At 39.7% G+C, this 25,703-nt stretch overlaps 2 protein-coding genes, 1 long non-coding RNA gene and 1 pseudogene across 9 annotated transcripts; 1 reads left to right on the forward strand and 3 right to left on the reverse strand.

Moving 5' to 3' along the window:
- Positions 1 to 4: 4 nt before the first annotated feature.
- LOC120044544 lies at positions 5 to 512 on the reverse strand. Its single transcript, XR_005476555.1, has 3 exons — positions 377 to 512; positions 207 to 265; positions 5 to 41 (listed from the first exon to the last, which is right to left on the reverse strand). It is a non-coding gene; the product is annotated as an uncharacterized LOC120044544 (long non-coding RNA).
- Positions 513 to 5,931: 5,419 nt separating this feature from the next.
- LOC120036576 lies at positions 5,932 to 9,755 on the reverse strand. The gene is made up of 10 exons (XM_038982977.1): positions 9,567 to 9,755; positions 9,260 to 9,357; positions 9,021 to 9,147; positions 8,753 to 8,919; positions 8,473 to 8,624; positions 8,240 to 8,384; positions 8,051 to 8,144; positions 7,853 to 7,931; positions 7,386 to 7,462; positions 5,932 to 7,252 (listed from the first exon to the last, which is right to left on the reverse strand). Exons 2-10 carry the CDS (start codon positions 9,312 to 9,314, stop codon positions 6,133 to 6,135), a joined length of 2,016 nt encoding a protein of 671 aa, XP_038838905.1. The 5' UTR covers positions 9,315 to 9,357; positions 9,567 to 9,755; the 3' UTR covers positions 5,932 to 6,132.
- Positions 9,756 to 9,853: 98 nt separating this feature from the next.
- On the forward strand, positions 9,854 to 16,914 carry LOC120036592 (non-structural maintenance of chromosomes element 1 homolog). Of its 7 annotated transcripts, none has more exons than XM_038982991.1 (10): positions 9,854 to 10,223; positions 12,564 to 12,636; positions 12,748 to 12,858; positions 14,570 to 14,702; positions 14,936 to 15,057; positions 15,159 to 15,236; positions 15,354 to 15,500; positions 15,608 to 15,724; positions 16,094 to 16,220; positions 16,416 to 16,914. In XM_038982991.1, exons 4-10 carry the CDS (start codon positions 14,585 to 14,587, stop codon positions 16,529 to 16,531), a joined length of 825 nt encoding a protein of 274 aa, XP_038838919.1. In that variant the 5' UTR covers positions 9,854 to 10,223; positions 12,564 to 12,636; positions 12,748 to 12,858; positions 14,570 to 14,584; the 3' UTR covers positions 16,532 to 16,914. The 7 variants fall into 7 exon arrangements, with proteins under 7 accessions (XP_038838919.1, XP_038838926.1, XP_038838930.1 ...); XM_038982998.1 differs by having other exon boundaries at positions 12,751 to 12,858; XM_038983002.1 differs by having other exon boundaries at positions 12,564 to 12,620.
- LOC120036645 lies at positions 14,336 to 20,304 on the reverse strand (annotated as a pseudogene).
- Positions 20,305 to 25,703: the final 5,399 nt, after the last annotated feature.

Consider the following 25,703-nt stretch of genomic DNA (forward strand, 5'->3'; position numbering starts at 1 on the left):
ACTTTGCATCTTGTACTGCAGAGTTGGCTCTTTGCTTATACCTGCCAAACATTAAGATGGAAAATGATCAAATTAGCAAGACAAACAATATTTATTTTCAATACTGTGATATTCAAATTCATAGCAGAATGAATAACCACCATTTAAAACAGAGACACCAACACAGTGCCATATTTTCCCATTGGATGATCTTCACATGCACATACCTGATATTTCTATCCTTCCATTCCAATCAAAATAAATGTAAAGATTGCCAAATAACATGCTGAAAAAGAAAACATTGTGTTACAATTACACCTTCTGCTCTAGGTCACCAAATAATGGAAATGACTGCCATTATTATGTAGCCTACCATTAATATATACTATTAATATACCTGCACTGTAAAAGAGCCCAAAACATCCCTGTGTTCCTATTGATGGTGGAAGCATCGGAGTTCTCCACAAGGAAGTGTCCTTGAGCTGTCCAAAGCACTGATGAAAGGGATACAAAGAGTAAGTGAGAGAGGCTGATTAGGAAGTGCAGATGTAATGAATAAAGATGGTTGCTATTTGATGACATTTGAATTGATCAAAATGCATTATCGGGGAACTATTCAGGGAAAATGTGTCTATTTTATTTGGCACAAACTAACATTATCAAACAATTCGGTTCATCTGCCCTAAGAATTCTCATTTAGCTCTCCCATTTGTAAAATGTTTGCTTTGCTTGCGATCAGAGATAATGAACATAACCCCGGCATTTGCCTTTTATGTAAATCATTAACAAGCTCCATTTCAGACATCATAACCATGGTAACCTTTGTCCAAAGCTCAGCAACTGACAAGACAGACTCAATACTCTTTAACATGCATCCAGGTCATGTGCTCCTTCTTGATTTGATCTGCCAATCCCATATTGATAACTGTTTATAATACTGTGTAATTACTATGGCATTTGATCTACTTACAATTTACAAATCATTATTCCGAAAACAAAAAAATGGGTACATCTCAATTTACAAATGTGTTAGGAATTAATGGCATGTATAAGAGAATAGCAGACTCCAGAGGCATGTGGAGAATTATGGATTGGATTAGGCATATCCACAAAGAGGTGAAATATACACTACGTGACCAAAAGTATGTGGACACCTACTCGTCGAACATTTCATTCTAAAATCATGGGCATTAATATGGAGTTGGTCCTTCCTTTGCTGCTATAACAGCCTCCACTCTTCTGGGAAGGCTTTCCACTAGATGTTGGTACATTGCTGCTGGGACTTGCTTCCATTCAGCCACAAGAGTGAGTTTGGGAGCAGTTAGGCCTGGCTCACAGTCAGCATTCCAATTAATCCCAAAGGTGTTCATTGCGGTTGAGGTCAGGGCTCTGTGCAAGCCAGTCAAGTTCTTCCACACCGATCTCAACAAACCATTTCTGTATGGACCTCGCTTTGTGCACCGGGGCATTGTCATCCTGAAATGGGAAAGTGCCTTCCCCAAACTGCTGCCACAAAATTGGAAGCACATAATTGTCTAGAATGTCATTGTATTATGTAGCGTTAAGATTTCTCTTCAAGTAAAGGGTCTAGCCAGAAACATGAAAAACAGCCCCAGACCATTATTCCTCCTCCACCAAACTTTACACTATGCATTCGGGCAGGTAGTGTTCTCCCGGCATCCGCCAAACCCAGATTCGTCCATCAGACTGTCATATGGTGACGCGTGATTAATCACTCCAGAGAACTTATTTCCACTGCTCCAGAGTCCAATGGCAGCGAGCTTTACACCACTCCAGCCGGCACTTGGCATTGCATATGGTGATCTTAGGCTTGTGTGCAGCTGCTCGGCCATGGAAACCCATTTCATGAAGCTCCCGAATCTCAGTTCTTGTGCTGATGTTGCTACCAGAGTTTGGAACTCGGTATTGAGTGTTGCAAGCAAGGACAGATGATTTTTAATGACTACGTGCTTCAGCACTCGGCGGTCACGTTCTGTGAGCTTGTGTGTCCTACCACTTCACGGCTTAGCAGTTGTTTCTCCTATACATTTCCACTTCACAATAACAGCACTTACAGTTGACCGGGGCAGCTCTAGCAGGGCAGAAATTTGACGAACTAACTTGTTGGAAAGGTGGCATCCTATGACAGTGCCACATTGAAAGTCAGTGAGCTCTTCAATAAGACCATTCTACTGCCAATGTTTGTCTATGGAGATTGCATGGCTGTGTGCTCAACTTTATACACCTGTCAGCAACGGGTGTGGCTGAACTAGCCAAATTTACTAATTTGAAGGGGTGTCCACTTACTTTGTATGTATAGTGTAAATTTAATGTTGGAGCACCTGCTGGGATGATCCCCCATTTGGTATAATACCTTGTGTTGTTCTCTACCATGAATTATTTTATACATATTATAATAATCAGAGCATGAAAGAATCATGTCTGAAGAAAATTTATGCAAAAATATGCATAGCTATTGCATCCAAATAGGTATCGTTGTGTTAATCTTCAGCCCATGTTTAGCAAGCAATTGTAATGAAAGAGTGATAGAGGGAAGTGAAAACAAATTGTTCAGCATTTCACGTACTAATGACTTCACCATCAATTCCCATGTGTGAGACTTTCATCCAGCATGTCAAACCAACGAGATGATTCTGTGGATGAAATCACGCTGTGCAACACACACCCTGAAGCACAAGCTTTCTCTTTCAAAGACACACAGCACCATGGAGAAGGACTTTTAACACACAGGTTGAAGGTGTTCTGTATCTCCACAAGGATTCTGCCTACAGCTACAGGTCCCATAGAATTACAAGGATAGAGCTTACAGCTACAGGCCCCATAGAGTTTCCAGGATAGAGCTTACAGCTACAGGCCCCATACAGTTGCCAGGATAGAGCCTACAGCTACAGGCCCCATAGAGTTGCCCGGATAGAGCTAACAGCTACAGGCCCCATACAGTTGCCAGGATAGAGCTGTATGTTCTGTTTGTCAGTGTGTCCAAAATCCTTGATGGAGTATCTTGTCCTTTCAATATTGTTAACATGTTTATCATTATGATTGACTCAATCGCTTTATATGACGTACAGTACCAGAAAGAACTTGCAATAGAAAACAGCACACGCAATCTATTGCCATGGTGGGAAAAAAAGAGAAGTGCATTATCATGAGGATGCAAACGTCTCTGCTTGGACTGAGATAACATATCCGTTTCCTGCATATTAGAAAAGGAGAACCGCAACAGTATAGGTGCTACCTGACAGTCTTTAGAAAGGAATAGTTGAAATAGGAGTTTAATTAGAGTGCTTTATATTGTATGATCAACGTTACTGTTACCTTCATTCTGATCTAAATTGATGCCTACAGTTGTAATTTAGCACCATCTCCTGAGCATAATGTGTATTGCACGTTGTTGTCCCACACAATAACCTCTGATATTTATTGAATGTGCAATCTAGAACTTCAATTCCCAGTAAAAATGAAAGTGTTGCACTTGCCCAGTGACGTTTACCAACACTTTGGGAGACACAAACCGAAGAAGCACAAGTAAGCGCACCTGTTGGTTTAATAAAAATAAAAATCAGATTGTGTTTGTACGTTCTCGTTGCCACAGAGGACTCATAAAGTAGGTTACTTTAACCAATTAAAAAAAAAGTTTACAATAGACATTTGCTTTATTTATAAACAGATACAAGCAACCAAAACATTAACAGGCACTTAGTATGCAATGTGTGATACATATATTGGTGGAAAAAGTACCGAATTGTCATACTTGAGTAAAAGTAGATTCCTTAATATAAAATGACTCAAGTGAAAGTCACCCAGTAAAATCCTACTTGAGTAAAAGTAGAAAAGTATTTTGGTTTAAAATATACTTAAGTATCAAAAGTAAATGTAATTTCTAAAATATATTTAGCTATCAAAATAAAAGTATAACCATTTCAAATTCCTTGTATTAAGAAAGATTTTCTTGCTTTTTAAATGTACGGTTAGCCAGGGGCACACTCCAACACTCAGACATAATTTACAAACAAAGCATTTGTGTTTAGTGAGTCCGCCAGATCAGATGCAGTAGGGATGACCAGGGATTTTCTTTTTAAGCGCGTGAATTAGACAAATTTCCTGTCCTGCTCAGCATTCAAAATGTAATGAGTACTTTTGGGTGTCAGGGAAAATGTATGGAGTAGAAAATACATTATTTTCTTTAGGAATGTAGTGGAGTAAAAGTTGACAAAAATATAAATAGTAAACTACAGATACCTCAAAAAACTACTTAAGTAGTACTTTAAAGTATTTTTACTTAAGTACTTTACACCACTGGGTACATATTAAAGGTGATGCAGACTTTCAGCCTAAAATATTTTCCATTACAATTGCTCCCCTTAAAATGCATCGATGTCCAACATTTTATTACACTTGCAACAATTTAGATAGAAAGCTAAAAAGAACCGGATAAAAGTGATTTCATTGTTAGTACTCCATAAAAGTGATGTATATTTTCTCCCTCTTTAAAGGACATTTATTGTTGATCACTGGCAGGAAGATGTGACATCACTGCAGTTAATTTGTTCTCCAAGCAAGGTTCAAGAGCAGGGCCCATAAATCATGGGTGGATGACGACCTTAGAGAAGCACTGGACCAGTGAGGGCACCAGAGGTCCCACAGTACTTCACAGGTAATTGAGTATTGATTGCATTATAATCAGAATCCTAAAGTGATCTTCCTTTGTGCTATTTTCTAGTCAATTGTGCAACTTGATCCTTTGCATACAAACATAAAGAAGAATGTGTGGTATACGTCCTGAAATGTACATTACCTATTGGAATCTACAAGCGCTCACCTGGTATTTCTAACACTAACTGGACCAAAGCTTAAAGTGCCTGCAACACAGAGAAGTACATAGGTATTTGAGCTATTAAATGGCAATGACAGAAAGTGGTGCCGATGACAGAATAACTCAATGAATTCACATTTTCAAGACAACCTTTGAGCTGCCTTTTAATCCTCAACAAAATTCAATTTCGCAATGAAGTCCGTGAAAAGTCATTTCCATCACTTGCATTGCCAGTCCAAAGCATTCGAAGTATGACATAGCTGTGAATGCCACCATGCATTCCTGCATGCTTGCTCAATATAAGCATGACAAGTTGGCATAGCAGACCTGTGGCTCTGTGAAAATGGCATTTCACCATCCCCTCCGGTGTCTCCACACTTCTATCTTGGCCTTTGTTCAAAAACAGCCTGTCACAAAATCGCCACAATACCATGAAAGAAATTATGCTGAATGCCTCAGTCATTCCAATCGTATACTATTATTGATGGTTAAACTGTGGCAAACGCCTCACAATTGTCTGCATGATAAACCATCGCTATGTGTGTCACTAGTCAGGTAATCTTTATTCAAGCTTCACCAGTTAAGCGAAAGAGCTTTGAAGGGAAAAAAGTGTTTATGTTTTCTACAAGAAACACTACAAACTTGAACTTCATCCTCAGAAAATAACCCTAAACAAAGATTTTTTTGTTGATTAACCTGATTCACAACACATCTATGACATCAGAGGCTGGCTCTACTTTGTGGGCGTGTATTTCCATGGAAGCTGCAATGTACTTGTTTCAAGGAACAGCGCAGAATAAGAAAGTAGGCCAACCACTTTTTTCATCAGATATTCAACCTCAATGTTTGCATGAGGCTTGTACTGTTAACACTATTTAGCCTATCAAACATCAGATGCAATGAAACTGTCTGACTATTTTGGGAAGCCATTAGAAGAGAAGTCACTTTTAGAGGGTGGAGACTAGTTTGACGACCTTGATGTGTAATCTTGATGTTATTGCTCAGTATTTCAACTGAAGTACACATCCTTATTTTTTTCCATCCCAGATGATGAACAACATGTTTCAGACAGATGAGGCAAAGGCAAGACATGTTCTATCTCTTCAAAAATTAACTGTTGCAGTTTCCCACACACAAATGTTTATTTACAGAAGCTGTACATCCAAAATGTGGAACATTTCTGGACTTGAGGCTACAGCATTTTCATGGCAGAATGGTATTCAAACTGTTTGTATAATATAGAAAAAAAAAATATATGAGCTCAAGTCCCCAAAATAAAAGAAATTGTAAAGTGAAGTGCAAAAGTGTCTACCGTATAATCACACACAATGATAAGAGCTGTCATTGTCTATTTGCATGGCTTGGTCTGAACAGAAAGCAGTAAGAAAGGGACATCCAGGTTTCGGACATTGTCCTCCCTGTGAGTTGGGTATGACATTTAGAGGCATGTTCCCCATGGAGCTTTGAGGGATCTCAGTCTCCAAACACTTGTTCAGCAGTTTGTCTGAAACCCACTGATGTGGGCTATTTTGTCCCAGGCTCTGTAAAGTCTGATAATCGACATCACTCGGGGGGAGGCAGCATCCAGGGTCAGGCAGGCTGTGGTAACATGGATTCACATCGTAAATCAGTGGCTCGCTACTGTCCACATCCTGGAAACCCTTAAGTGGCAGTGGCACATCCATGAAGGCATCAGTTCCTCTCTCATTGTCCTTACCGACCGCCTCACTGAAGCTCTGATATCCAGGAATGACACTGATAACATTGTGAAGTTCGGACACATTGCTGTCATTAGAGCCGTAGATCAGACTTGTGTCCTCTGCTGATGTGGTTGTCTCTGAATCATCACGGGCGCCATCACACGGGTGATATGAAAAGTCGGTTTGCAAGAGGGGTGCACAGTTAGTGGACAAGTTAAGATCTTGTTGACCAGTACCAAGAAACAGCTGTGGATGGGCATTTTTCAACACTTCAGCCTCACCAGAATGGTAGGAGGAGTTACAAAAGAGCAGAGGCTGCGTAGGAAATGAGGATGTCTTGCTTGTTGTTAACTCTTGAATGGAGTTGAGGGGCACTGAGGGGGAGTAGGTAATATTGTTGTAACAAGACGACCCACAAGAGCCTCCAGACTCACTCATGAAATGAAGAGGATTGTAGTCAGATGAACACACACCAATGTCTCTATTTGACTCAGGGCAGTTCATTTGTGTACCATCATCTGTCATAGGAGGGGCTAAAAGCAATGACTGAGGATTCCCGTCCAAAGGAACAAGGCTGGGAAAGACTTTGCTCAGGGCCTCTTGAAGATGGCTAATGATCTGCACATTACTAGGCTCCGGGCTCATGGAACATGTGTGGGCATAACTCAGGGAAGATGATGAGTCAAGCTCTGAGTCACTACCTCTTCCACTGCTCCCATCTACTATCGAGGGGTTTGTCCTGAAGAGAAAAGACAAGCGGGCAACTTACAGTGAATTAAAGCTTATTTTCATTGCAAGGACTTGACTGCCCATGCGAATAGGACTGAACCCGAAGACATTTTGCTATGTTTATAGTGCATCTATACGCTCACCATGTTTTTCCTTCAGTGTCCATTTTTGAAGAATCAACACAGATGGAGGATAAAGGTATTTTGGGAGGAGACAATACCTGTGGTGGAGAACAAACATCACTAAATGCAAATACACAAATGGAAGGAATTACAGTATGAAAGTAATGAAGGTTTACAGTTTATTTAAACATAGAATATTTAAGCAATAATGCATGAGGAGGTTTGGTAAATGGCCAATATACCACGGCTAAGGGCTGTTCTTCTGCACAACGCAACGCAGAGTGCCTGGACAAAACCCTTAGCTGTGGTATATTGGCCATATAGCACAAACCACTGAGGTGCCTTATTGCTATTCTAAACTAGTTACGAATGTATTTTTTTTTTTTAATTGTCATAACCATGGTATACAGTCTGATATACAACGGCTTTCAGACAATCAGCATTCAGGGCTCAAACCACCCAGTTTATAATTGGAGATAGAGCCTCACCTTAGGTACTCCTGGAACCATATACAAAAGGTCTGGGTTTGAACATTTAGGAATATTATCCCACAACTTGGTTTTGAGTCTGCAGAGGGGGGAAATAGGAGGATTTGAAAGCCTATAGGGCCAATATGAAGCTGTATGATAACAAATGTTTGTGGAAACAGACATACTGTCACCTACAGACATGTCAGGACAACTTACCTAACACAGCACCAAAACAAAGCACTTGTAATGATGATAACAGCAATGGAACTGAAAACAATGACAATCTGGAGTACTTTCCGAGATGATGCAGCTGTGGAGCAGAGAAGAATATACAATGAGCTACAAGGTGAAAGTGAAATTAAGGTTTGAAAACCCATGGATGATAAATCTCATTTAATCACTTACGGTTGGTGAAGTCCAACTCTTCACTCCAGTCACTGAAACGGCCGCTCATGTCAGTATAGGTTCTGACCTTCAGAGCATAAATGGTGTTTGGCTCCAAGTCTCTGCCAAGTAATTCATGGGAAGTTGTTGAGTCATTTTTGGACACCTGTAAGAAGAAAGGAAAGGGCTAGAAGAAATGTTGTCTTTGTGATGTGACAGCAAACGGGGGAATGCTGTATATCACCCTCCTTTACCTCATCTGTTTCTCCTTTCTTTCTGTAGCTCAATTCGGCAATCAAGTCCTTAGAAAATGGTGCATCATCAGGGTAGTTTGTCTTCCATTTGACCAGGAAATTCCCATTTCCTGTTGGTTTCACCATTTGAACGGTGGGGGTTTTGGGTTTTACTGTATAGGACAATGATAGGGATGGTTTGACATATCAATCAATTAAAGAATGGTTTAATTTCATGCAATATTCTTTATAACAGTAATTCATTTCCAAATAGCAATCTGCATATGTAGATGCAACTCACTGCTGCATTTGATACAGAGGACTTTGGAATTTAGGCGCTTCCCAGAATTCCAAAGTGTTGCATTAAACTCCTCCCCAATAATAAGGACCATTGGATCAATAGAGCATCCACATTTGGAAACATCATTGGACCTCTCCTTTTCCTTGAAAGTACAATCATTCTGGCCTCTGGGAAATAAGTTGAATTATAATGCAGTTTTGAAATGAAATATGACTTCTTGGTGAGATTAACATCGACAATAGAAAAACTTAAACAATCATATACTTACATATTTTGTGAGCCCAATAATTTCAATGTCATGTTGTATTCAGCACACTTAGACTTGTCAGTTGTAAAATGACAAACCATACTTTTGTCATAATCGTTGAAGCATTGAAGATTTCTGTCACTCATTGCTACAAGTAATTAACAAACAAAAAGCTTGTCAAATGTTAATCATGATCAGGCAAAAATACTGTGGTTAAATCTACTTACATGTTTATAGGCTATATACAAAAGACTGCTTACCATCATCAGCTATCAAAGTCCCAAAGTTTGTGACTATAATAATCAATAGAAACATTGTTGCTGAATACTTTAGAGTAAACCACACAGTATAATTCAATCTGAAATCAGAAAGAGAAAATGTTTCATGTTAGTGTTTAAATTCCTGCACATTAAAATAGGCTACATGAAGGCTAAATGTGAAGAAGTGACTATTAATACAGTAATACGGTTTTTGTGGGTCTGCAGTTGTTGCTTTTGTTAATAGACCTAACTTTCCCACTACATTCCCTTGATTACATAGAGATATAGGAAATCGAAAGTCACTCACCCACACAATGATAAATTATAATTTTGAGGAAGTACTCATTCCTTTAAAAGAACAAACAAAAAACAATGAATCTATAATACAGTATAAGTATATAGTCTTCATACGATCTACAGTGGTAACAATCATTTGTCACTTTACACAAATAGAAAGAGCTGCTGTTTTGACAACTACGAATTGCTTACTGGAAATTACAGATCCAATAGGACACACCTTTCATGGGAAGTTCGCCCTCTTCCTTGTATGACCATATCGCACGCATGTACGCTTTGTTTTAGTTTTATGATTGATTACCAACTTCGAATTCCATCAATGACGTCTTAATAATATTGCAATGTTTTTGCAACTTGATCTATTGGAAGTCTAGTTTCAGATAAATACATGGAACACCGAGCCACATAGTTTCCAATCTAAACAATAGCTACTGCACTATGTTTGCCTTTTTGCTTGAGACGCTTTTGGTCTACCAGTCCGCCTGGGGGCGGTAGCACCTTGGCTTCAAGATAGTTTTCCAGAAACACAGTAAACGTAACTACAGAGGAAGAGGTAGGCCCGTGCAAGTCTCACGTTCAACCCGCGTAAAGAAAGCTAGCTAGCTAACTTTTGACAGAAGTAAAAGGAACCAGCATTAACAAAACAGAGCAACGACTGACTTGCCTGGTGAGTGGGGATGCTGTTGTTTGAAATTTAATATATGTGTTGTATATTATATATATATTGTTTTTGCTATACGCTGTGCTGGTCTATTTTGTTCGGAACATTTGCTGACATGTTGTTACTGCTGGTTGGCTAACAATAACTGACTAGCCCAATCAAAGTTTATTGGTCGCGTTGCCTTACACAGTAGCAGATGTTATCGTGGATGTAGCGAAATGCTTGTGTTACTAGCGCATAATCGTCAAGCAAAAATGTCAAACCGCTACACAAATAATAAAAAACAAGAAATCACTAATTTCAGAAACTCACCCCATTCCGTACAAATGTGCGCAACATTCAAACGAGGCTACAAAGAAAACTAATGGGACTGTGTTGACTTCAAAATCGGGGGTGTGAACTAGTTTTCTATTCAAGCGTTGATCGACATGGTAATGGCTCTATAGTATTGGAGAAAAGTTGAAAAAACGGACCATCAGTTACATCGTGTCATGTCGTAACGTACAGCACGCATAAAGCAACTATTTCTGTCTTACAATCTCTCTCCACCAGGTGTAGCACTTTTCTCATCGTTTAAAAACAAGAAATGGACAGTGACGGGGGTAAGGGGGGATACCTAATAATTTTTTGCATCATCATTGCATGCGATCATCATTCTCAAAGCCGCTGTTTACTTCTAATATCACTTTAGCACCGCCTTAAAAACCCGATTTCAAATTCGACACAAACATTCAAATAGGTATGTAATGACACATTATATAAACTCTTTATAGTGTTTTATTTACATTTTAGAGGCGATAAGGTGATAAGTTGGACAGATTGAGTGAAAAAAAGCAATTCTCCCACACATCTCTCCTTCTCACCATCACGCATTAGTTTCGCTTCCCCACCCGCCATTTTTAAAAAGACCCGACGGGGCTCATTGCCTGCTTCAATTATGCAGAAACGGGCAGCGTTTAGGTCATGTAATTGATAATGTTGGAAAGGGGAGAAATTGTGCTTTACAATGGTATTGACATTACAGTTGATCTGGAAGTATTACGTTTTTGGGGCGCTAAAATAAGGGCAATTGTACAGACCAAGGCGATGTACGAGTTTACGTTAATGATCGAAATCAAGTCAAATTTATTTGTCACATACACATGGTTAGCAGATGTTAATGCGAGTGGAGCGAAATTCTTGTGCTTCTAGTTTCCGACCATGCAGTAATATCTAACAAGTAATATAACCTAACAATTTCACAACTACCTTATACACACAAGTGTAAAGGAATGAATACGAATATGTACATAAAACTATATGAATGAGTGATGCCCGAATAGGCAAGGCAAGATGCAGTAGATGGTATAGAGTACAGTATATACATATGAGATGAGTAATGTAGGGTATGAAAACATATGTTTGCACCGATATGACATTTTTGGACGATACCGATATCTTCCTTCACAAAAAAAAAACGATACCGATAACCGATATTTAAAATTTTAGCGGCCTTTTAAGCATTCTATTACAGTTAAATAGTTAACACACACATATGGATGCAGCGGTCTAAGGCACTGCATCTCAGTGTAAATAAGAATTTGTTCTTAACTGACTTGCCTTTTTAAATAAAGGTTACACACACACACCACACTGACCAAAAGGTTATTTTGTTGGCATTTATGTATGTCCCCATTACCAGTAAAACATAATCAAAACCTATTTCTTTCACTTACTTGCTGTGCTGTTTCTTTGTTCATTTGTTCAGTCGTTTCATTCTCAAACAGGATTTCTATGGAACGCCATTTGGGTCTTTTGACGTGTCAAATAAGCTTGTTGACCAATCAGTTTAGGAGTGCATGGTCGAATTGAGTTTGTGCACAAAGACACTTCCCAGAGGATGCATTCCCTAACAGAAATATGCAAATACATGCTACAACGCGCCAATAGGATCTCACTAGCTTGTACTTGGCTTTGCCCACCTCCTTACTTGTTCTGCCCACTATTCTTAATTTCCTCCCACTGTAAACGACACAGATGAAGTATCATTTGTTAGTTATACATATATTTGATAGCAGCCTACACAAGAAATAACTAATATTGATAGCCATCTAGATGTCACCTTGATACATACATAGTCTACTACTCAATAGGAAGGGCATGAACGACACCGGGACACAGTGCCCTTCGCTCCTGCTTGACAAGCACTACTGTCCGGCAACGGCGTGGGAAGTAGCTACCTAGTAGCCAATATCAGAGTGATAGTCACAGTAAGCACACGCATACAACCCATAAAGCAACAGTACACCCATCATCAATCATTTTTATAAAAAATAAACTGAATGTAAAATTATTTGTTTATAACAGTGAAATCCGACTCAAGACTCATCCTCTGGCTTCAAAACAAAAGTCCAAACTCTCACGGTACTGTAGCTCAAATGTACGGTAGCGGCGTGGTAAGAAACAAAAAATAAATAAACAACACTGCTCAATTAAAACCGTCTGACAGAATTTCTAAACCATACTCTTCTGTCTTTGGTGTAACCTATAGCAGAGTGCTTTCCACACACCCACTCCTTTCCTTTTGACACACCCACTCGCCCATACTCCGGTCACCATATTGGGTTCCGGCTACCTCCTTCTCACAACGTTGGATGTGTTTGTGAGTATCGGCGTGTGTGTGTGAGAGATCTAAATACACAAAAACTGAGTGTACAAAACATTAGGAACACCTGCTCTTTCCATGACATAGACTGACCAGGTGAATCCAGGTGAAAGCTATGATCCCTTGTTAAATCCACTTCAGTGTAGATGAAGGGGAGGATTTTTAAGCCCTGAGACAATTGAGACATGGATTGTGTATGTGTGCCATTCAGAGGGTGAATGGGTAAGACAAAAGATTAGGTGTTCCTAATATTTTGTACAGTCTGCGTGTGTATACAGTCAGTGTGAGTACAGGAGTCTGCGTGTGTATGAGGTCTTTGTGTGTGAGTTGCGTTGTCTATTACTACCGGAGAGCTACACACGCACCCTGAGCGAGCTAGCTAACATTACTGTTTGACAGCTAGAGATAACTATACTGAACACAAATATAAATGCAACACACAACAATTTCAAAGATTTTACTGTATTACAGTTCATATAAGGAAATCAGTCAATTGAAATATATTCATTAGGCCCTAATCTATGGATTTCACATGACTTTCACATGAATAGACGTGCATCTGTTGGCGCGTGGATCAGAAAACCGGTCAGTATCTGGTGTGACCACCATTTGCCTCATGCAGCGTGACACATCTTCGCATAGAGTTGATCAGGCTGTTGATTGTGGCCTGTGGAATGTTGTCCCACTCTTCAATGGCTGTGCGAAGTTGTTGGATATTGGCGGGAACTGGAACACACTGTTGTAGATGTCGATCCAGAGCATCCAAAACATGCTCAACAGGTGACATGTCTGGTGAGTATGCAGGCCATGGATGAACTGAGACATTTTCAGCTTCCAGGAACTGTGTACAGATCCTTGCGACATGGGGCCGTGCGTTATCATGCTGAAACATGAGGCAATGGCTGAATGGCACAACAATGGGCCTCAGGATCTCATCACTGTATCTCTGTGCATTCAAATTGTCATCGATAAAAATGCAATTGTGTGTGTCAGTAGCTTATGCCTGCACATACCATAACCCACCATGGAGCACTCTGTTCACAACGTTGACAGCTCGCCCACACGATGCCGTACACGTGGTCTGCAGTTGTCAGGCCGGTTGGACGTACTGCCAAGTTCTCTAAAACGACATTGGAAGTGGCTTATGGTACAGGAATTAACATTAAATTCTCTGGCAAAAGCTCAGATGGACATTCCGGCAGTCAGCATGCCAATTGCACGCTCCCTCAGAACTTGAGACATCTGTGGCATTGTGTTGTGACAAAACTACATATTTTAGAATAGTATTTTATTGTCCCCAGCACAAGGTGCACCTGTGTAATGATCATGCTGTTTAATCCGCTTCTTGATATGTCACAGTTGTCAGTTGGATTGTCTTGGCAAAGGAGGAATGCTCACTAACAGGGATGTAAACAAGTTTCGGTACAACATTTGAGAGAAATAAGCTTTGTGCGTATGGAACATTTCTGGGATCTTTTATTTCAGCTCATGAAACATGGGACCAACACTTTGCATGTTGCGTTTATATTTTTGTTCAGTGTAGCTAACCACTTTCATCTGTGAGCTAACGTCAGCCTATAATGCAAAGAGGCAAATTGGCTTATCGAAGCACTAGCAATTATTGGTCAACCACATTGTGTGGGGTCCAATGGAATCTCACACCCTCAAATGCTGCTTATTCAAAATCGTTGTTGAATGTTTTTTCTAGGGCTTTCCTTGCACTATGGCTCGACCACTGGGAGAAAGCCATAAAAGGTTCCTGCAAACCATGATGGTCAATGGGATCATTGATGGTGCCAAGGCAAGGGCTCTCCACCGGCATTGCTGTGAGGCTCACGGTGGTAAGAACAGCATAGCTGCATACTATTTTGCCCCTGGTTCTCTACTGTTTATTTTTTGTCAGGCAAGTGTCTGTATGGTAAACCCTTAAACTCAAAGGTCCAGTTTTCTAGACACAATAGAGATTCTCTATTGAAAGTGCCTTTAGGTCCAGGAATAGGCTTAATCTAGGTCTGAGAAACTGTCCAAAAATGTTTTTGTTGAGGGCTACTCGCATGTACCCCTTTTTATACAGCACACTATGCTCATGATAAACTCGATGACTTCATCGAGGTTATTAATGCCCAGCTGCAGCCCATGTTCATGCAGATCAGAAAAGGGATGTCTGAGGAGGATGGTCTTCAGTATCATGCTTTGGTCAGTGACACTAATCAAATTCATTCACAAAGCTCTTTTACTACTACTACCGTCATCATGAACTGCTCTTATTTTTCCTGCTGACATCTTCTCCTGTTCAGGTGAACATGGCTGAAACTGATGTGACCAGGATGTCAACTGATTATGCAGACAATGAGTTGGAATTATTCCGAAAAACAGTGAGTATGCTGTTTTTAGTAAATGGTAAATGACTAACAATAAGACTTAAGAATTAAATAACATTTGAATATCTTTGTAACAACTGGCATGTTCTTATTTTTGTATTTGTTTTTTAGATGGACCTAATTGTGGACTCTGACAATGGAACCGCCTCTTCCACGGACATTCTTAACTGTGCCGACAGCCTCCAGACAAAAAAGCTAAAGAAAAGAGAAACGGAACATGTACTGAACAGGCTTGTTCAGGATAAGTGGCTGAATGAGGTGCTGTCTCTGAAGACACATTCTATGCATGCAGTTATTGCTTCTTGTGCACACTCACTATCTTGTGCCACTGATTGACTTGCAATCTGTGTTTGTCTTTCCTTCAGAAAAATGGTGACTACTCTCTCTCCACTCGATGTATAATGGAGCTGGAGCCATATATTCGGATGTTGTATCAAGACCAGGTCAAGGTCTGCCATATCTGTCACAATGTGGCCTTGCAGGTAAAGTGATACAACTTCAATTTAAATTACAGTAAATAAGTTGCATCTAATGTATTCCTCCTGCTAGCTAAATTGGACCCCATGTCAAATCCAAGTTGGTGTAACATCTGCTTTTTGTCAGATTCCCAAACTCACTTTTCTCAGTCCCCTGCTCTCTGTTCAAACTTGCTAGAAGGTAGACATGAATGTTTAATGTTGCATGTCTAATGTTTTGTTGGATATGCTTCTCATGAATGGTGTAGTTGCTACTCAAAATATGTTGACTGAATTTAAAATGGGATTGACACCACTGATATAGCCTGGCTTTCTAGGCAATGCATTTGGTTTCATGCTTCATTTTTGTAATAATCTGGTCTTTTTACCTCTCAGTGCCAGACGTGTGAAAATCCTACATGTGGCATCAAAATCCACACCCCTTGTGTCGCCAGATACTTCAAAGGAAGGACTGATCCACGATGCCCTGCCTGTGAGGACTTCTGGCCACATGAGATCCCAGGTAATAATGTTGCGCTGATCAAAGAATTGCAACACAAGTGGTACCATGATAGTCTATACAATCTATCATAGTTTGTATAAAGGTCTGTGTATACATATCACTTTCATCTGTTTTCGACCCAGACGAAGAAAAAATATATTTACCTATCTTATCTAGTCATTCATATCATTTAATTTTCCCTTCTCTTCCCTATAGATGTGTATAGACCTCCGTCCTCTCAGAGCGAGACTCAGTCAGCAGCCAAAGAGAACACGGCCCCCGCCCCCACTCCTCGGTCTACAGCTCAGACCCGGAGGACCAGGAGGTCATAACCTCACGGATGCATGTATAGCTGTCAGAACCTTCAGTACAATGTTTTGCCTTCATTCAAATGTAAAGATAAATTGAGTTAAGTTTGAATGTTGAAAAAAAGTTTTTATAATTATATATTAAATGTTAGATTCTTTCAGGAGAACATCTAACTTTCCTTGAATCGTCAATGGTCTCCCGTGAGCTCCACTTTTAACTTGATTATCTTAATTTTATTAAGTTACTTTCTAGGGGAGCAATTCTGGGAAGTGTGGCAACTACTTCAATCATTCTTTCAGGCAGTTTAAATGGAAAGTGGTGTTTACATAATTTGTGCCTGTGGTTCATTAGGTTGTTAAATTAGAATAGTACTGCCTTATTTGAATAAATTATGGACATCACCTCATCTTTGAGTATCTGCAGGAATAATTTGGCAACAATTAAATATGCTAATTTGAAAAAGCATACCCTATCAAACTAAATGGGTAACAACTCCATATTTTATATGCAGTAGGAAATGAGCATACACTAACTGCTCCTTCATTTAATTTAGTAATGAGTGGAAGCAAGCGCCAATCATGCAGGTAGCTTGGCATTCAATGTGTGCCATAATCACATTCAAGTGTTGATAGATTGAACACAACTGGCTTTCCTTTGTCATGGATATGAGGTGGGATACTTTTAATTATGTGATAGGCTATTTTCCTCTACTAAAGTTGAGTTGAGCAAATTTCCCATAATTCTTCAATATGAATCGCCGTTGTAAGTTGTGAACTATGTAAATTGAGACTTGTTTCCAACCTTAATCCTTTTTAAATTACCATTGACACTTAACCATGAATTTGTTTATAGAATCAGGTGTTTTTAAAGCTATTTGGTGGGCGAGGCTTAGAGGGCTGAAGCAATGAAAGGACAGACATGTTATTGATTAAGAAAATAACATTCAGACCTAAGTCACAACATACGTGAGCACAAGACTTGCATTTTACAAGACCACTGCAATAACCAAAATTCTGACTAAAAACAACCTGAATCTGGATCCCTCATCATGGGTCATGACCACCAGAAGCTAACAGAAAAGCTGAGCTCCAAAGAACGCACGTAATGCCAGTGCTTGACTGGGATGAACAAGACCTCCCCAGGCTGCAACACACACTCTAGGTAGGGAGCCTTCACAAACTCTGGGAATCGCTCCACGTCTGGACTCTCCACCTCCACCTGCATTAAAGAAAGCTTTGTGTTTAAATGGCAAACACTTTACTAATTTCTCCCATTCAAAGTATGCAGCACTAACAGTTTAGGTAGATCACTTAAATGCTAGATTGTTTTTAAGATCATAGATCTGGTACATGAAGAGATTTAAAATTGAATTTTAACCTGACTAGTGTTGTGTAGGAGCTGCAATTGGTGAGGGTAGAGTTTCTCTGTGTCCTCAGGGGAATACAGATGAATATACTTTCTCCCAACCACCTGTTACATAATAGGGAAACCATGCAGTCACCAAATTATGATTGCCAAAATACAGTATCACACACATCTCTGGCAGGGTCCAAATTAGTGTGAGTGATCCTACTCGCTGGATGTGTTGGACTCACCTGAGCCAGGAAGTTCTGTTGAGGATCTTGATGAAGGGGGGACACTGTACCTCCTGGCCCAAACCAAGCATTGATCGTGATGTCATCTTCCTCTCCAAGACAACAGTAGTCAGGGATACGGATGTCGTCTTTCAGCTCGGGGACCTTGGAGAAGAGTACATTGAACAAAATACTGTTTTTGTAACTGAAAAACTTGTATGCTTTAAATGTAATTTGTACAATACCAAAATGGAGGCAAGGATTATAGAAGCCTATATCCTACATTTCCAGTAAAATATACATTTATGTTGTATTTTAGTCTTATAGTGAACAAAAATAACCGCAACAATTTCAACGATTTTACTAAGTTACATATATAAGGAAATCAGTCAATTGAAAAATTAATTAGGCCCTAATCTATGGATTTCACAACTGGCATGGGCGCAGCCATGGGTGGGCCTGGGAGGGCATAGGCCCACCCACTGGGGAGCAAGGCCCAGCTAATCAGAATGAGTTTTTCCCACTAAAGGGCTTTATTACAGACAGAAATACTCCTCAGTTTCATCAGCTGTCCTGGTGGCCGGTATCACAATGCCTGAAACAACGTTGGAGGCGGCTAATGGTACAGAAATTAACATTCAATTCTCTGGCAACAGCTCTGGTGGACATAACTGCATTCAGCATGCCAATTGCACATTCCCTCAAAACTTGAGACATCTGTGGTATTGTGTTGTGTGACAAAACTGCACATTTTAGAGTGACCCTTTGTCCCCAGCACAAGGTGCACCTGTGTAATGATCATGCTGTTTAATCAGCTTCTTGATATGCCACATCTGTCAGGTGGATGGATTATCTTGGCAAATTAGAAATGCTCACTAAGAGGGATGTAAACAAATTGCTGAAATTTATTTCAGCTCATGAAACCATCGCTTTACATGTTGTGTTTATATTTTTGTTCAGTATATATCAACACTGACATCCTCACCCAAATTTGTTATGTAAAAAACAGGACAGGGCAATGACCAACCTGATCAAATAGCTGGTGCTGAGCAAGATATCCCAAACTTGATGCGTCCTAATGTGAGTGAGAGAGAGCGGGAATAGGCATTGAGTGAAAAGCATCTATCCTTGGCTTATTCTTGGGGTAATATTTTTCACGAGGAAGTACTTACTTTCACAATAATATAGCGATCGATGAATTCATTGACTGTTAGGAGTGTCTGTGACCATTCCTCATCGGTATATCTTGATCCCACTTCAACAGGTACAGTCCGACAACCAGCAACAGTTTGCAGGTATTCTATGCTTTGCAAAGGGAGGAAACAAAATCAACACAGGTGTCTAGGGGACTATGAGAAGGTAAGGGCAAGGGACTAGAGAAGGACACAAAATATAGAAAAAGGTACCTCCAAGGGTGGTTTTTGAAGGCTGGCCAGTGATCTATGATACCCTCTAATATGACTGGCTTTTGGGGATCCAAGTAATCTTTCTTGAAGCTCTCCAATGATGGACAGTGTCTCCTTGATACTGCCAGAACCTGCTTGACCACAGGCACTAACACAGTCAACCTTAATTTTCTGTTGAGAAGAAAAGAGAATTTAACATAGCATAAACAGACACAGTTTGACTGAAGAACAAGCAATATGCAAAGCAAAATAAAATAGCCTTTAAGAAAATTATGAGAAAGAACAAAAGGGATATGACACAGGCTCACAGACTGGTTAGAAAGCAACAGGCCACAACATACACAGTATAAGATATGAAATCCACCTTGGCACTAACTACTTCACTAGGATTCTCCTCATTGGAGTGCCTCTTCCCGATTTCATTTTACAGGATCCTTACAAAGGTTTATAAAATATTGTCCATGATGGCTGCCCCCATGAGCAGGCCCAAGTCACATGTCCGTATGGCCTCCTGCACTGTAGCTGGTGAGGCATCATCACTGCATAGGGCAGCTACTTTGAACAGGCAGCCATATGAATACAAACACCTCCACTCCTTGTCCACATCACCCCTGTTCCTGTGTTGAGCTTCTCCCAGGAAAAGTCCAAGATGATCTGAGCGTTTTGCCTCCATCGACCGCTCCCGGTGTACAGCTGCTGCCTGCAACGTTTCAGCACATCCACCACACTGGGCTCAACTTTTTCACTGAAGTCAAGCGGAAATTCTGCTTCCGTCACAGGCAAAGCAGCAGAGATAGCTGACTACAGTTCTGCCATAGACTAGTGCTGTGGAATAGAGAGAATTGTTAGACCCAATCAAAAGGTACAGTGCACAATCAATCTGGTCTGAAAACCACAAATGTTATAACCATACACTTAGCTAGCTGGGGGCTGCCTACCTGCAAAACCTTTGCTACCTTGTTAACTCTAATGAATACACAAGACTTCTATTAAAACCACCATTTTCCATATACTTCCTCACGTGTGACATGTCACTGAATTAAATTTGAAGAGACAGAGATTTTTAGGGAGCGAGACCCCTGAACCTCGAGTCTGATAAAAAAAAACTATCCCCAAATATTGTTAGAATGGATCAGATATCTAATGAAATACTGTATGGCTTTTCCACAAGCAAACGTATAATCACTGGGCACATGTTCTCTTTAATACCCCAACAATGACATGTGGACAAATAAATAGTAAACACTCGAATAATTTGCATAATGCCCAAAACACTTCCAGTTACCGTTATTGACATATATAGACTCTAGTGTTGAAATAAAAGAGCTCCGTGTAGAAAACGAATACATTATTTATGTTCCTTGTCGACGTGATGATAGGGTTCGATCATGCAAACAGTAATATCACATTATTTTGCACGAAGTACATTTTTCGTAAAAAAACAACAACGTTATTAAGCAAAATACATCTATCCTGCTAGCTCCTCTTGCTCCAGTCTGAAGAGTGGACAGTTTGATCTAGCCTCCAGCTGTGCTAACGTCTAGCTCCAGTAGCGGCTAGTGACATAGAGCCCTGCAGCCGCCACATAGCGCTATTATTCTTTATGTATTTTGTAATTTGCTATTGGCTAACCTAATTTAGCAGGTTTAGAAAATATCTAAAAAGACGCCTGAGCGGGGTGTCCCCACATTCGTTTTTACGGGGAAACTAAATTTAGGTTGAAAATACTGTACTGTAATTTACCCCAGATTCTCCATCACGATAGAACAATGTTTAGTTATAATTATAAACTGGGTGGTTCGAGCCCTGAATGCTGATTGGCTGACAACTGTGGTATATCAGACCGTATACCACGGGTATGACAAAACATTTATTTTTACTGCTCTAATTACGTTGGTAACCAGTTTATAATAGCAATAAGGCACCTCTGGGTTTTGACTGTATCCCTGGTGGTGATGCACATGCGGGTTGAATAAAGAGAAAACAATGCATAAAAAAATCCATAAATGTATCATTCTTGTGCATTTCAGGTGTAGGGCCTTCATTTTCTTCTCCTTTATTTTTTATCTGGCATTAGTGCTTAAGCTCAAGCTTTAGGGCATAGCTGTAGGCAATCGCCAAATACACAGCAATTGCCAAATGCTTTTGGGAACTTGGGCACAAATAGTTAACGTCCATCCAATGAGACAAAAAGGACAATGTCGGAGTTTAAATCAATAAGAGAAATGCTACAAAATGAAGAGTTGAAAATAAAGAGACGGGCGTGTGTGAGGCACTATACAAATTCAACAGTCACAAGCAACCATGTCTCAGATTATTTCGTATCATTCTGTACGTAAATCTGACATACTCCAAATAGTATGACATGTTACGTTTCGTATTGTATGTATTCATTTGTGGATGTCCATCATCCAATTCATATGATATGTTATCCTCTTAAGAATTACAATTTGTATTATATGTTACAAATTTGCAAAGCAGCTAAAAAGTAGTAAGTAGTTGCAAAGTTGCTAAAATGCTCAAGTTGTCAGTGATGAGATTGGAACTTGCAACCTTTGAGTTTCTAGATGTTCGCATTAGGGGAAGGGTTAGCTAACATGCTAAGTAGTTGCAAAGTAGCTAAAAAGTTTTAAGTAGTTGCAAAGTTGCTAATTAGCTAAAGTTGTCTGTGATGAGATTGGAACTTGAAACCATTGGGTTCGCGTTGACGAGATTCGAACTCGAAACCTTTGGGTTGCTAGACGTTCGTATTATATGCCCCCTTTTTCATTCTATCGATGTGGGCTAGGCTATAACATAGTATCTGATGAGCAAGGGTTTATTTAGTCTTCTAGGGCAATAAGTAATGACAGAAGAGAAGCTGCATTTAATTAGAGACAAGTTTATTAACAAATAGCCTACCAAAATGATGTGGTCTGCGGTTGTGAGGCCAATTGGACATATTTCCAAAATTCTAAAACAACGTATCTCATATGACGTTGGAGGTGTTTTATGGTAGAGAAATTAACATTAAATTCTCTGGCAACAGCTCCGGTGGACATTCCTGCAGTAAGCATGACAATTGCATGCTCCCTCAAAACTTCAGACATTTGTGGCATTGTGTTGTGTGACAAAACTACACATTTTAGAATAGCATTTTACTGTCCCCAGCACAAAGTGCACCTGTGTAATGATCATGCCGTTTAATCAGCTTCTTGATATGCCGCACCTGTCAGGTGGATGGATTATCTTGGCAAAGGAGAATTGCTCACTAATAGGGATGTAACACAATTGTGCACTAAACCTTTTTGTACATATGGACCATTTCTGGGATCTTTTATTTCAGCTCATGAAACATGCCACCATTACTTTACATGTTGCATTTATATGTTTGTTCAGTATAAATTACTTAATAAAAATACAGTACCAGTCAAAAGTTTTCAAGGGGTTTTCTTTAATTTTGACTATTTTCTACATTGAAGAATAATAGTGAAGACATCAAAACTATGAAACAACACATATCTAGTAATCGAAAAAGTGTTAAACAAATCAAAATATATATTTTATTTGAGATTCTTCAAAGTAGCCACCCTTGATGACAGCTTTGCACACTCTTGGCATTCTCTCAACCAGCTACATGAAGTAGTCATCTGGAATGCATTTCAATTAACAGGTGTGCCTTGTTAAACATTAATTTGTGGAATTTCTTTCCTTCTTAATGCATTTGAGCCAATCAGTTGTGTTGTGACAAGGTTTTTTGGTTACTACATGATTCCATATGTGTTATTTCATAGTTTTGATATCTTCACTATTGTTCTACAATGTAGAAAATAGTAAAAATAAAGAAAAACCCTTGAATGAGTAGGTGTGTCCAAAATGTTGACTGGAACTGTGTATATATTTATCCCCAGTGGTGGAAAAAGTAGTCAAATGTCATACTTGAGTAAAAGTAAAGATACCTTAATAGAAAATGACTCAGGTAAAAGTGAAAGTCATCCAGTAAAATACTAGAATAAAAGTATTAAAGTGTTTGGTTTTAAATATACTCTATTATCAAAAGTACATGGAATTGCAAAATATACTTAAGTATCAAAAGTAAAAGTATGAATAATTTCAAATTCCTTATATTATGCAAACCAGATGGCACAATTTGTTAATATTTTTTTATTTACGGATAGCCAGGGGCACACTCCAACACTCAGACATGAATTTACAAATGAAGCATTTGTGTTTAGGTAGTCCGCCAGATCAGAGGCAGTAGGGATGACCAGAGATGATCTCTTGATAAGTGCGTGAATTGGACCATTTTCCTGTCAAAATGTAACAAGTACTTTTGGGCGTCAGGGAAAATGTATGGAGTAAAAAGTACATAATTTTTTTAGGAATATAGTGAAGTAAAAGTAATAAATCGCAAAGTAAAGTACAGATACTGCAAAAAACTAAGTAAGTAGTACTTTAAAGTACTTTACAGCTCTGTTTACCCCACACACCCGCTTGTCAAAAAATTGTTCTAAAATCTCTGACTGTAAGCTACAGAGCATTTTTATATTTGCGGGTTTGGGTCGGGTGCGGGCTTCAGACTTTCTCTTTATCACATTTAGTCAGGCATTTGCAGGTGGGTTATTAGCAATTACGGGTGAACAAACAGCTGACCTGTACATCACTAATCACTTAAACCCAGAAACATTAGATTTTTACGCCCAGCGGAGAGTGGCCATAGGTAAATGCCAAAAGACGCAAGGAATTATAGCACCTTCTGGAAGCAGCAGGACTAGTGACATGTCAGAAGGCATCTTGATTCTTTATCTTGTCACCCCAACCAACAGCATCAGCATCTCTGAGTATTTAATGAGTATTAAAACTCTGAATATTTAGGCAATTTCATTGATGACTATATGATGTACAGTTGAAGTCAGAAGTTTACATACACTTAGGTTGGAGTCATTAAAACTAGTTTTTTAACCACTCCACAAATTTCTTGTTAACAAACTATAGTTTTGGCAAGTCGGTTAGGACATATACTTTGTGCATGACACAAGTAATTTTTCCAACAATTGTTTACAGACAGATAATTTAACTTAAAATTCACTGTATCACGATTCCAGTGGGTCAGAAGTTTACATACACTAAGTTGACTGTGCCTTTAAACAGTTTGGAAAATTCCAGAAAATGATGTCATGGCTTTAGAAGCTTCTGAAAGGCTAATTGACATCATTTGAGTCAATTGGAGGTGTACCTGTGGATGAATTTCAAGGCATACCTTCAAACTCAGTGCCTCTTTGCTTGACATTATGGGAAAATCAAAAGAAATCAGCCAAGACCTCAGAAGAAAAATTGTAGACATCCAAAGGTCTGGTTCATCCTTGGGAGCAATTTCCAAAATCCTGAAGGTACCACTTTCATCTGTACAAACAATAGTACGCAAGTATGAACACCATGGGACCACGCAGCCGTCACACCGCTCAGGAAGGAGACGCGTTCTGTCTCCTAGAGATGAACGTACTTTGGTGCGAAAAGTGCAAACCAATCCCAGAACAACAGCAAAGGACCGTTTGTAGATGCTGGATGCTGGATGCTGGATGCTGGAAGAAATGGGTACAAAAGTATCTATATCCACAGTAAAACAAGTCCTTTATCGACATAACCTGAAAGGCCACTCAGCAAGGAAGAAGCCACTGCTCCAAAACCGCCATAAAAAAGCCAGACTTCGGTTTGCATCTGCACATGGGGACAAAGATCGTATTTTTTGGAGAAATGTCCTCTGGTCTGATTAAACAACAATAGACCTGTTCTGCCTGTGGCTATGGAACCCTGACCTGTTCACCGGACGTGCTACCTGTCCCAGACCTGCTGTTTTCAACTCTCTAGAGACAGCAGGAGCGGTAGAGATACTCTTAATGATCGGCTATGAAAAGCCAACTGACATTTACTCCTGACTTGCTGCACCCACGACAACTACTGTGATTATTATTATTTGACCATGCTGGTCATTTATGAACATTTGAACATCTTGGCCATGTTCTGTTATAATCTCCACCCGGCACAGCCAGAAGAGGACTGGCCACCCCTCATAGCCTGGTTCCTCTCTAGGTTTCTTCCTAGGTTTTGGCCTTTCTAGGGAGTTTTTCCTAGCCACCGTGCTGCTACACCTGCATTGCTTGCTGTTTGGGGTTTTAGGCTGAGTTTCTGTACAGCACTTTGAGATATCAGCTGATGTAAGAAGGGCTATATAAATA

Source organism: Salvelinus namaycush, chromosome 3 (assembly GCF_016432855.1).
Source record: "Salvelinus namaycush isolate Seneca chromosome 3, SaNama_1.0, whole genome shotgun sequence".
In the NCBI taxonomy this organism is placed as follows: Eukaryota; Metazoa; Chordata; class Actinopteri; order Salmoniformes; family Salmonidae; genus Salvelinus; species Salvelinus namaycush.